General features: G+C 42.3%; 2 protein-coding genes across 2 annotated transcripts in view; one reads left to right on the top strand and one right to left on the bottom strand.

Moving 5' to 3' along the window:
• The window catches only part of LOC107702173 (complement factor I), a 35,534-nt gene extending 30,850 nt beyond the window's left edge, over positions 1 to 4,684 (top strand). The window contains 4 exon segments of the mRNA XM_016504418.1: positions 1,810 to 1,913; positions 2,045 to 2,325; positions 2,421 to 2,510; positions 4,391 to 4,684. Coding sequence (XP_016359904.1) covers positions 1,810 to 1,913; positions 2,045 to 2,325; positions 2,421 to 2,510; positions 4,391 to 4,608 — 693 coding nt within the window. The 3' untranslated portion in view covers positions 4,609 to 4,684.
• A 2,813-nt stretch (positions 4,685 to 7,497) lies between these two features.
• LOC107702149 (dual specificity phosphatase DUPD1-like) lies at positions 7,498 to 8,601 on the bottom strand. The gene is made up of 3 exons (XM_016504389.1): positions 8,291 to 8,601; positions 7,876 to 8,141; positions 7,498 to 7,754 (listed from the first exon to the last, which is right to left on the bottom strand). Exons 1-3 carry the CDS (start codon positions 8,599 to 8,601, stop codon positions 7,498 to 7,500), a joined length of 834 nt encoding a protein of 277 aa, XP_016359875.1.
• Positions 8,602 to 12,995: the final 4,394 nt, after the last annotated feature.

Here is a 12,995-nt window from a genome sequence, read left to right as displayed (position 1 = left end):
ACCCCCATCCTTTCGCCTCTGGATGAGCCTCCCCCTCTCGTCCTTTCACTGATGGATGCGCCTGCCCCTCGTCCTTTCACCACTGGGGCAGGAGCCTCCCCCTCGACCTTTCACCACTAGATGCGCCTGCCCCTCGACCTTTCACCTCTGGATGAGCCTGCCCCTCGTCCTTTCACCACTGGAAGTGCCTAACCCTCATCCTTTCACCTCTGGATGCGCCTGACCCTCGTCCTTTCACCTCTGGATGCGCCTGCCTCTCAAACTCTTCACCACTGGAAGTGCCTAACCCTCATCCTTTCACCTCTGGATGCGCCTGCCCCTCGTCCTTTCACCGCTGGATGAGCCTACCCCTCTCGTCCTTTCACTGATGGATGCGCCTGCCCCTCGTCCTTTCACCGCTGGATGAGCCTACCCCTCTCGTCCTTTCACTGATGGATGCGCCTGCCCCTCGTCCTTTCACCGCTGGATGAGCCTACCCCTCTCGTCCTTTCACTGATGGATGCGCCTGCCCCTCGTCCTTTCACCGCTGGATGAGCCTACCCCTCTCGTCCTTTCACTGATGGATGCGCCTGCCCCTCGTCCTTTCACCGCTGGATGAGCCTACCCCTCTCGTCCTTTCACTGATGGATGCGCCTGCCCCTCGTCCTTTCACCACTGGGGCAGGAGCCTCCCCCTCGACCTTTCACCACTAGATGCGCCTGCCCCTCGACCTTTCACCACTGGAAGTGCCTAACCCTCATCCTTTCACCTCTGGATGCGCCTGCCCCTCGTCCTTTCACTGATGGATGTGCCTACCCCTCTCGTCCTTTCACTGATGGATGCACCTGCCCCTTGACCTTTCACCACTGGATGCGCCTGCCCCTCAACCTTTCACCACTAGATGCGCCTGCCCCTCGACCTTTCACCACTGAATGCGCCTGCCCCTCGACCTTTCACCTCTGGATGAGCCTACCCCTCTTGTCCTTTCACCACTGAATGCGCCTGCCCCTCGACCTTTCACCGCTGGATGCACCTGCCCCTCGACCTTTCACCACTGAATGCGCCTGCCCCTCGACCTTTCACCTCTGGATGAGCCTACCCCTCTTGTCCTTTCACCACTGAATGCGCCTGCCCCTCGACCTTTCACCGCTGGATGCACCTGCCCCTCGACCTTTCACCACTGAATGCGCCTGCCCCTCGACCTTTCACCTCTGGATTAGCCTACCCCTCTCGTCCTTTCACCACTGGATGCGCCTGCCCCTCGACCTTTCACCGTTGGATGCGCCTGCTCCTCGACCTTTCACCTCTGCATTTAAGAGTACCAGTCATACCACTCAGTAAGAGAAACAAAACTGCAAAAAGAGGGGTTTAGAAAGATACTTCGCTGATGTGCTTTTCGCAAATAATTATGCTGTAAACGCATCTAAATAAAACGACTTGAAATGTGTACAATAAAAAAAAAAATCTAAGTAATGCACTACTGTCAAACACACCGCACATATAAATAATAAGGATAATAAAGTAGAAGCACAAAACAGTGTCGGAATAAGATCTCTTAATATTATCTCACATTTCTGGGCAACTCAAAGATAAGCGCTCTGAAAGTGCGTTCAATCTCTGCTGTTCCTGAAATGACCGTAATCAATAAAACACTCAATCTGCACACACACATTTGATTATCAAAAATTTGAAAGAAACAGCTCAAAACAGTTTGTCAATCTAACACAACAACATCAATGAAGTTTAATCGCTAAATGGACAAAATAACACTAGGCAGCAAATGTCTATTTGAGGAAATGTAATGCTCTGTATGTGACCTTTGCCCTGCAGACTCAGATACAGTGGCAGGTGGCCATTCAGGACTAAGGCCTGTTCCGCTGCGGAGGGGCGTATTTGGGCGGCTGCTGGGTTTTGACCGCTGCCCACTGTGTCAGGTACAACCAATCACCACACGCTCTGAGTTAACACTGCCAAACCATGTCTTTGTCTCCACCAATTCACTTTTGGTCAACTAGTACAGTACATACCCGTTCAAAACAGCTACTGTGCTTTTTCGTGTCTCTAGGCCCAAACCGAAGTCCTTCCGAATCTACTTCTCTCTCTGGAAAAGCCATCATAAACAGTCAACGACGGACATCATCCCGGTGAAAAATATCATCATCCATAATGAATATAACCCTCAAACCTACGCGAACAACATCGCTTTGGTGCAGCTGGAGAAGATGGATGTTTCGGGCAAGTGCATGCAGGACAATCCCGCGGTCCGAGCGGTCTGCGTGCCCTGGTCCACCCAACAGTTCCAGCCCAACGACACCTGCACCATCTCCGGCTGGGGCCGCGATAGAGGTTCGGCTCCCAGTCAAATACAACCTACAGGAATCAGGAGGAGTATTTGGCACCGTTTGAGGGCTTATTGTCTCTGTGTGTGTTTGGATTTTCAGCAGCGACTCTGAAATGGGCAAATGTGACGCTTATCGGCGACTGCGTGAATTATTACAAGGACCGTTTCCTCCCTGGAATGGAGTGTGCAGGTATGCGAGCGTTTCATAATCTGTGATGTCTAGCAGGTTTGGATTGTCTAGTGTCCTAACCTTTTAGTGTAACTTGTATTATCTGTCTTAGAGTTTTTAGTTATGACCAAGTTTTCCTGAGTTGTTCTGGTTAGCTCATTCTGTCCACCTGTTGTCTTGCTAGTTATCTTGTTAGTCCTTGTGTTTAAAATACCTTGAGTTTCCTCTTAGTCTCGCTCTGTCCTCGTTTACGATTGTGTTTGGTAGTGCGTATCCCTGTTCCTCAGTGAGTTTGATATTAAACAAGTGTTCCTAAACTATCTCCTTCATTGTGCTACTGTTTGAGACTACCATTCAGTAAGATTTAACCCCTTTCTGTTTGCTCCGTTTTGTCAAATACCGTACTTCAAACTCATTGACGCAACTTTGTTCATTCTTGAAGTGAACATTTGCCTGTTTGGTAATTGTAACTGTTTTTGACTGCTGTCTTGAACTGAACGCGACTGTGAGTTGTCCGGTGCTTCGCTTCTCGTCCAGTGTACAGCGTAACAAACATGTGCCTTGAATGCATGTCTAACTCTTAAGTTGTTTTCATTTAGGGTGTAGTTCTCTCAAAAATGAAGCTCACCCTCAGGTTCTTCCAAGCCTGTATGACGTGTATTTTCTGTAATAAAAGTCACAGATTTTATCACCTGAAACGTGCTGTGACTCATATTCCAACGCGATTTATATAACGCAGTTATATACACATTTGGATTCGTCCATGCGAAACAAAAGAAGCCAAAACCAGCCTATGCAGGTTGTCTTGTCTTAGCTGGTTTAAGCTGGTCTCCCAGCTAAAGAATCGGTCAAAACCCCTCTAAAACCAGCCTGCTAAACCAGCAATGACCAGGCTGGAATAGAAGCTAAAACCTGGTTTACCTTTGTTTAACGCATTCCCCACACAATGCTAGTTTCAAATAAATTCATTTAGGCATGGCGTTTAATATTAACTGTTGTTTATAATGAATGCCAGCCACTATAATTTATAATTTGTTTTATACTCACATATTTCATTCCCTTTCTGTTCTGTTACAGTTAAATGCAGAGGATTTGTTGTGAAGTGAAAACTAAAATGTTTATGTTTGTATACGTTTCGTTTTTATTTAACAGTAATTATACATTATTTCCGAATGCAATCATAAAATGTGACTCATACACAAAAGTGACTTTTTTTCTCTCAACAATGCTATTTTGAACCGGTGCAATTTATTTTCCGGAAAATATGGTACTTCCTTTACTTTTTCTTTTCTTTACTGTTACTTTTCCAAGCAATTTCAATGAATATGGATTCAAAAAGGCACAAAGATGCCAGAAAAGTGGTTTAAACAGCTCTATTTCACGTCTTCAAATATCAAATTGCCAAAGTCACGTGCTTTCAGTAAATTATGCTTTATGCATAACTGTTTGAACCAGTGCCTATGTGTTTTTTTTTACCTGATCTCGGATCAGTTTTATAAATCTGCAGACATTTTTAGGATAAAAAGGAAGTTTTGTAGCTAATAGACTCTTATTGGCCTAATTAAACAAACTGTCCATAAAGCAAACAAAAAAAGCCCTACAATATAATATTATACAGACACTTCATATTTAATGGTATTAGATTATTTGTTAATTGCATTTAATATATTATACTTACAGTAAAACATTTGCATGTTTGGTGTTTTTATGCATGTTTGGGCTGGGTTTTTGTTGCATTTACCTAGTTTTGACCAGCATGTGGTGCTTTGAGCGATTCGAAACAGTGAATCATTTTGTGATTCAATTGATTCAAAGTTACGAAAAGCTTCGTTTCTCCCGTCACTTCCTCTGGTAGCGGGATGCTGTTGAATAACGCTGTGATTGGTTATTCTCTGTGTCAGGTGACCTGGAGGGGAAGGTGGACTCGTGTCAGGGCGACTCCGGAGGGCCGCTGGTGTGTACAGACAAGTCTGGTTTGTCGTACGTGTGGGGAATAGTGAGCTGGGGTGATAAATGCGGCGAACCCAATCATCCTGGTGTCTACACTAAAGTGGCGCATTATTTCGACTGGATCCGCTTCCACACAGGCTGGCCGGCCGTTACCAAATTTAACCAGTAAAATGAAGCAACAGACCAGTTCACATTTGCTGATTGATGCTGTTACCGCATGCTGTGTGCTTTTGGTTTTTCTCCTATTAAAGTGCTGATTACACATCTACAATCCAACGTCTCATACTTTATGCTGGACATTTTTATTAAACCTAGATTATCATAGTTTGCATTTTTATTGCAGATTTTCGCCATAACTGTACAGCAATTACTTTCAAAATATAATTTTTATGGTGTCCTAAAATGTTACAGCGGTAGTTGACAGACAGAAGTAGGTGATTATATGAGTATTATTAGTGGTAATATTATTATGATTTTAGAGTGAATTATAGAACTTGAAATTTTATATTTTTAATATTATTCATTATTGCACATTGTTTTATTAATAATTAAGTTCAGTGGTCAAATAAATGATCAATTTGTGACATTTAAATCATACCATAAGTAATAAGTTAAGAAACACTGTATATACACATATATAAGAATTGTAAAAATATATTTACAGTATATTTACAGTGGCGAGAAATGTCTATGTAATAGTAATTTTTGTTGTATTTTGAGTATATATACTAAGAATAAACATTCAGGAAACGTATTATAGTAAGTAAGTAAGTTTTATTTATAGAGCACATTTAAAATTCAGCGTTACACTGACCAAAGTGCTGAACAAAACCAATAATAAAATACAGTAAATTCTAAAATAAAGTAAAATTTAAAAAAACAATAATAAAAAAAATTGTAATATCGGCAATAACAACAGTTTCACATTCAATTAATAGTCCGGAAACGCGAGAGAGTAAAAATGTGTCTTAAGTCTGGACTTGAAAATAGAAACAGAAGAAGCACTCCTAATGTCAGGTGGCAACTGATTCCACAAACGTGGAGCAGCGACTGCAAAGGCTCTGTCTCCTTTTAATTTAAGTCGTGACCGAGGGACATGTAATAGAGCTTTATTAGCGGATCTGAGAGACTTCGGCGTTGAATGCAAATAAATAAGATCAGAAATATAAGATGGGGCTTGTCCATTAAGAGCTTTGAAAACAATAAGTAAAATCTTAAACTGAATTCTAAAAAAGACAGGAAGCCAATGAAGGGACGCTAAAACTGGAGAAATATGTTCGCGTTTTTTGGTGCTGGTTAACAATCTAGCCGCCGCGTTCTGAACCATCTGCAACCGTGCCAATGAAGATTGTGGAAGACCAACATATAACGAATTACGGAGGAATGTAAATACTCACGAGAATGAACGAGTGAAACTCCCGCGGCGAATAGAACGGCTTACAGTTAATGAAAAGCGCTTCTAGATCGGAACAGCATATCTTCTTTAACGCTGTAACATCTGTACACCACCTTTCGTTGATGTAAAAGCATGTCCCGCCGCCGCGTGTTTTCCCCATTGATTCTGCATCGCGGTCAGCTCTAAACAGCTGAAAGCCCGGGAGACTCAACGCGCTGTCCGGAATGGCGTCATTCAGCCAGGTTTCCGTGAAACACAGAGCAGCAGAGTGTGAAAAATCCTTATTTGTCCGGGAGAGCAGAAGAAGTTCGTCCGTTTTGTTGGGTAGAGAGCGGAGGTTCGCTATAACAAAAACAGTACAAACACTGGAGAGCCAAACACTGAGGCTGCCATCTGCGGCGCCATCGCTGGATACTGAATGGATATTTAAAAACTGACGAGACAAACGGCATGCCGACCAACACACAGGCGCCATCTTTCATAGATTCACAGCCATAGGCCTACGTGATCTTAAAATAAATTATATATATACATACACTGCAAGTATATATATACACTGCAAGTCCGGCCTCAATAAAGCACGTTTTATTTTCTACACAAGCTTGGTATTTGTTCGTAGGAATGAGGGAATTCAGAAATCAGACACACTTACAACAACCATTTTTTTTTTTCTCCAAAAATTATATTTTAAATAAATGTAATACATTATCCCCCAGTTTCATAGACAAGGCTTAAGCTATAGTCCCAGACTAAATTGTAAGTCTGAGCAGTTTAAACTGAAAGAAGCATGCACTGACTGATCTTAAAATATATCAGTGCCTTTGTTTTGTCTCAAGATGCACACCAGTAATGTTTTCTCTAAGGCGCGTTTATAAAAATTGCTTACATTTCCTAATTGAACTATGGCCTAATCCTGGCTTAGTCTAAGCCCCGTTTATGAAACCAGGCCTTTAAGTGTTTCTAATTATTGAATGATCATTCTTATTTGTATATCATATCTATCTATCTATCTATCTATCTATCTATCTATCTATATTTTATCTGTGCACCTGTTTTTAAACAATATTTTTTAATCTGTGCTCTATTTTTTTTTATCTGTGCTCTATTTTATTTAAATCTTTGCTCTATTTTATTTTAATCTGTGCTCTGTTTAACTGTGCACTTTTTAAATCTGTGCTGTATTTGTTATCTGTGCATTTTATTTGTGCTCTATTTTTTTATCTGTGCATTTTTTAATTTGTGCTCTTTTTTTTTATATGTGCTCTATTTTTTTATCTGTGCATTTTTTTAATATGCGCTGTATTTGTTATCTGTGCATTTTATTTGTGCTCTATTTTTTTATCTGTGCATTTTTTAATTTGTGCTCTATTTTTTTTATATGTTCTCTATTTTTTAATCTGTGCACCTTTTAAAATTTGTGCTCTATTTTTTATCTGTGTTTTATTTTTTTTATCTGAGCTCTATTTTTTAACTATCCATTTTTTTCATCTGTGCTCTATTTTTTAAATCTATGCACCATTTTTTAAATCTGTGCTCTATTTTTTATCTATCCACTTTTTTTTATCTGTGCTCTATTTTTTAATCTATCCACTTTTTTTTTTTTTTTATCGGTGCTCTATTTTTTCTTTTTTTAATCTCTGCACCATTTTTAAAATCGGTGTTCTATTTTGTTTTTATCTGCCATTTTTTCATCTTTTTGTCTGTTTTTTTGCCCTGTAACTTTAGTTTTCGCTGCAGCACAAGTTCGGCATTGAGGAACGCCAGGTGCTTCAGATGGCCGAAATAGGGCTTGATGCATCTCACCTTTATGACGTGATCAATGACCTTCTCCACCATCATGTCATGGCAAATCATCAGATAAGCCAGAAACAGAGTCGCCGAGTGGCTGAGGCCCTGTGTGCAGTGAATCAACACCTTACCTGAGGACAGAAAAACAAAATGACGGTCAAAAAACTCATTCCCAGACTGTAGAACACTTGATAAAAGATGAGAAATTGAGTGTGTGTGTGTGTGTGTGTGTGTGTGTGTGTCAGCTCTTACTCGTTGGGTTCCTCAAGGCCTTATGGATAAATTTGGCTGCTGGCAAGAAGTACTTGCTGATGTTGGCCCAGTGTCTGAACAAAGGCAAGCCACAGTAAGTGATGTTCATGCCTCTGTAATATCTGGACCCTGTATTGACCGTTCCTAGTAGGTCTTTCTCGCTTGCCATTCCCAACAAGAACTTCAGGTCCTTCTTGGGCGCTGCAGCGTTTAGGATATGCGTAATTCCCATCTCCTTCAGTTTATCTCGGTCCCATGCAGTCTCTCTGCACAAAAACACAACAGCCTAGGTTGGTCTTTCAATTTACAATGAAATGACAGCGCTTGTAAATCAATAAGAGAAATATCATTGTCTTTTGTACTCCTGCAATTCATTATTAATTCAACGCATGGTATTTATTAGTAGACTACTTACTCATTTCCAATGAAGACCCAGGGCCAGACCTCAGTGACAGGAGTCTTGGACAGTGTACATTCACTCAAATGATCCTCCAGCTTGGACACGTTTAGACGGATGTAGTTTTCCAACCTTAAAAGCTCTGATGTCACTTCAGGTTCTGGCTCAGGAGCGTTTGGGTCTGAGACACACGATTCCTCTGGATCAATCAGATCCATTTCAGGTTCTGGCTCGGGAACACTTAGATCTGAGACACACGATTCCTCTGGATCAACCAGATCCATTTCAGGTTCAGGGATACACAATTGCTCGGTATCGACCAGATCCATTTCAGGTTCTGGCTCGGGAACACGATTGCTCGGGATCAACCAGATCCACTTCAGGTTCTGGATCAGGAACGCTGGGATCTGGGACACATGATTGCTCGGGATCAACCAGATCCACTTCAGGTTCTGGATCAGGAACGCTGGGATCTGGGACACATGATTGCTCGGGATCAACCAGATCCACTTCAGGTTCTGGATCAGGAACGCTGGGATCTGGGACACATGATTGCTCGGGATCAACCAGATCCACTTCAGGTTCTGGATCAGGAACGCTGGGATCTGGGACACATGATTGCTCGGGATCAACCAGATCCACTTCAGGTTCTGGATCAGGAACGCTGGGATCTGGGACACATGATTGCTCGGGATCAACCAGATCCACTTCAGGTTCTGGATCAGGAACGCTGGGATCTGGGACACATGATTGCTCGGGATCAACCAGATCCACTTCAGGTTCTGGATCAGGAACGCTGGGATCTGGGACACATGATTGCTCGGGATCAACCAGATCCACTTCAGGTTCTGGATCAGGAACGCTGGGATCTGGGACACATGATTGCTCGGGATCAACCAGATCCACTTCAGGTTCTGGATCAGGAACGCTGGGATCTGGGACACATGATTGCTCGGGATCAACCAGATCCACTTCAGGTTCTGGATCAGGAACGCTGGGATCTGGGACACATGATTGCTCGGGATCAACCAGATCCACTTCAGGTTCTGGATCAGGAACGCTGGGATCTGGGACACATGATTGCTCGGGATCAACCAGATCCACTTCAGGTTCTGGATCAGGAACGCTGGGATCTGGGACACATGATTGCTCGGGATCAACCAGATCCACTTCAGGTTCTGGATCAGGAACGCTGGGATCTGGGACACATGATTGCTCGGGATCAACCAGATCCACTTCAGGTTCTGGATCAGGAACGCTGGGATCTGGGACACATGATTGCTCGGGATCAACCAGATCCACTTCAGGTTCTGGATCAGGAACGCTGGGATCTGGGACACATGATTGCTCGGGATCAACCAGATCCACTTCAGGTTCTGGATCAGGAACGCTGGGATCTGGGACACACGGTTGCTCGGGATCAACCAGATCCCCTTCAGGTTCTGGATCAGGAACTCTGGGATCTGGGACACACGATTGCTCGGGATCAACCAGATCCACTTCAGGTTCTGGATCAGGAACGCTGGGATCTGGGACACACGATTGTTTGCTATCGACCAGATTCACTTCAGGTTCTGGCTCGGGAACACTTAGATCTGAGACACATGATTCCTCTGGATCAAGAAGATCCACTTCAGGTTCTGGCTCGGGAATGCTGGAATCTGGGACACATGATTCCCCTGGATCAAGAAGATCCACTTCAGGTTCCCCAACAGCATTCAGTGCATTTGTCTGGAAGATTGCAGTCAATCACTGGAAGACAGCACTTATTTTCTTGAACATCCACCCAGCAGTGCTTTCTGAAAAAAGAAGAAAACAAACGAGGCAAGTAAAGTTTGATGACAAACTTGACCAAACCCTTGTCTGACAGTTTAAAATAAAAGCTTGAAGTTTAAATGTTTTACTCAGAGAATTCAGAGAAAATCAAAATCATACTTTTAACCCCTTTAGACCTCATCTGACTGCTAAGAAATCACATCAAAAACCAATTAGACCTTTACAAACAACTGATTCCTCTGCTAGCTGTTGCTAGCATGTATCCAACAATTTTTAGCAGATAGATAGATAGATAGATAGATAGATTTGGTGGATAAACTCTAAACAACTCATTATGGGCAAAAGTTTTCACCCCCTGAATTCATCAGCGTTTGAAACTCGGCTACAGGAATTCTGTAAGTCGGATCAATTAGAAAATACATAGCAACAAAATTCAGATCAGCCTGAAGGTCCCTGCCAAATTTGGTAGTCGTAACTTGAAAGCTCAAGGAGATTTTACTCTTGGAAAATTAGGGTGTCAGAAGAAGTGGACGAAATAATAGGAAAACAGTATTATGTCTTTCTCAAGCCAACATGATAATACACTATCAGAAGCATCTCGAACCACGTGAATAAACACGAATCAGACATATAAATGCATGTCTCACCTGTCGGGCTGTTCTCCTGATCATCGGCCTCTTCCACTGAAGGTCCTGCTGGGTCGCTCAGATCTTCAGACAGCAGCGCAGAGCTCTTCAGCTCCGAGACGCTGCCGTTCCTGTTCATCTCCAGCTGCAAATCTTTCACTTCACAGACTGAGATGTCCTGATTCTCATCAGCCTCCAGCTGCACGTGCATCTCTCCTGGACTGCAGTAACCGACTGAGACGTGATCGTCCGTCTCAACCTCCAGCCGAGAAGGTCGTAGATGGCATCTGTGATCTCAAACTCCAGCTGCACATCTTTATCATCTGATGCCCGGTAACTTTCCTCGGAGTAGAAGGTGCTGTTGAAGTAAACCTCCAGAAGCACCTCGCTGACCTCTGTGGACATTGTGTCTGGTGTTCTGAGACTGACAGATCAATAATCTGTACTTAACAATGTACAGTTATCAAACTGACTGTCTGTTTGGGTCTATAAACCGTATCTAGAAACTCATTAAGGACTGGCGTCTGGTCTATAGTTGTAAAATTACCCTCAAACTAGTCTAAGCTCTTTGTTGTTCTATGGGCGCGCCTAAATTTAAATACCGTGCTCTATGACGTCATCGGCACATCACAATTCCACAGTTGCCATAGCAACGGAATGTCAGCTAACGGCAGCGGAGCTCAGCGGTTTGTAAGTTTTCTCCGATTCTCTAATTCTCTCAGAAATGAAATTCTTCAAAAGCACAAATTGCCTAAATCATATTACACGTACAGACTGGATTTCAATCGCGTTAGCGGTGATCGATGCACTGGTTTTGAACTCCTCTTCGTAGTTTGTTGCGATGCGGACACTCCGGCGCCACAACATTAAAAACAAAAATACTTACCTGATTTATGAATGTAATTTTCCAGTCTGAATTGATTGTGGTAATAAAAAGACCCCGCGGCAAGCGTCTTTCTGTGGAGTTTCCCGGTCTTCGAAAACAAACATATGACGCCAGTGTCCGATTCACGAACAAATGACTCATTTGAGCAGCATCTGGTCATGATTCATTTTCACTCACGTTCCTGGTTTGCAAACAGTGTTTGCTCATTTGCAATATGTCTATAGGACGTTTCCTATCAGATGTCAAATAGACGTTTAGAAGATGTCTTTAAGATGTTTATGATGTAGAATGAATGTAAAACTGACATCTTAAAGACGTCTATCAGATGTTTGCACACAGCAGATGCTTTCCAGATGAAGCGATCTTTAACAGACGTCTTGCAGACGTACCTGTGTAACCCCTCTCTCCCGGGTCCTCACCACCACACCTCGTTCACACTCCGAGTGGGTCTCCGGCGTGGGAGGCGGACGCACCAACAAGGAGACTAAAGACTGCAGCCACTAGTGTCAGTCACTAGTGCGTCTCTTGAGATCAGGGGAGTGAGGTTCCGCTGGCCTCCGTTACACCTGTGCTACCTGGGTATTAGATAAAACTACAGTATTTAATTATGTTTTTATGACTATTTAAAATTCACATTTTCTATACGTACCTCTACCATTACTTTGGAAACCCAGCCGCACCCGCTGTCAGTTACAAGAACAACTTATTCAGTAATTTTTGTAGTTTTTATATCAGTTTAGATGTCACATTATGCACAAGCTTTAATGTAACCAAAAAAATCACATTTGTATAAAATTGAACAAAATAGTATTTATTTTTCTGACATTGGTAAAACAAATACATTTCCTTCACAAGGTAAAGAACAAATACATTTAAATAAAAACTATACAATTGTGAACAATACACATTTTATAATCCTTCACTGAGAAATAAGAATAAACATTTTAATTACACTGCCGTTCAAAGGTTTGGGATCAGTAAGACTTGTAGTGTTTCTTAAAGAAGTCTCTTCTGCTCATCAAGGCTGCATTTATTTGATCAAAAATACAGAAAAAAACAGTAATCTTTCAAAATGTTATTACAATATAAAATAATTGTTTCTATTTTAATATCCTTTAAAATATAATTTATTTCTGTGATGCAAAGCTGAATTTCCATCATCATTACGCCAGTATAAAGTGTCACATGATCCTTCAGAAATCATAAAACGTTATTTTCAGGGTTTGAAATTAACACCTGTCAAATGCGGGTAAAAATCAGCTGTGGCGGGTAACGCTGTCAAATCACTAGCCAATTTGGTGGGTTACTTTTCGTAAATTATGTTCACTCATTAATTTCTTGGGGAAGTTCATGCAGGCCAAATCTGCGCAGGTTTAGCGCAAATAGTGAACTCGTGAGACATCATGACATTATCAAGTATATTGCAAAAGCTAAA

Source organism: Sinocyclocheilus anshuiensis, unplaced genomic scaffold (genome assembly GCF_001515605.1).
Source record: "Sinocyclocheilus anshuiensis isolate Anshui unplaced genomic scaffold, SAMN03320099.WGS_v1.1 scaffold1762, whole genome shotgun sequence".
NCBI classification, from domain to species: Eukaryota; Metazoa; Chordata; class Actinopteri; order Cypriniformes; family Cyprinidae; genus Sinocyclocheilus; species Sinocyclocheilus anshuiensis.
This window is presented reverse-complemented; position numbering and strand designations above follow the sequence as displayed.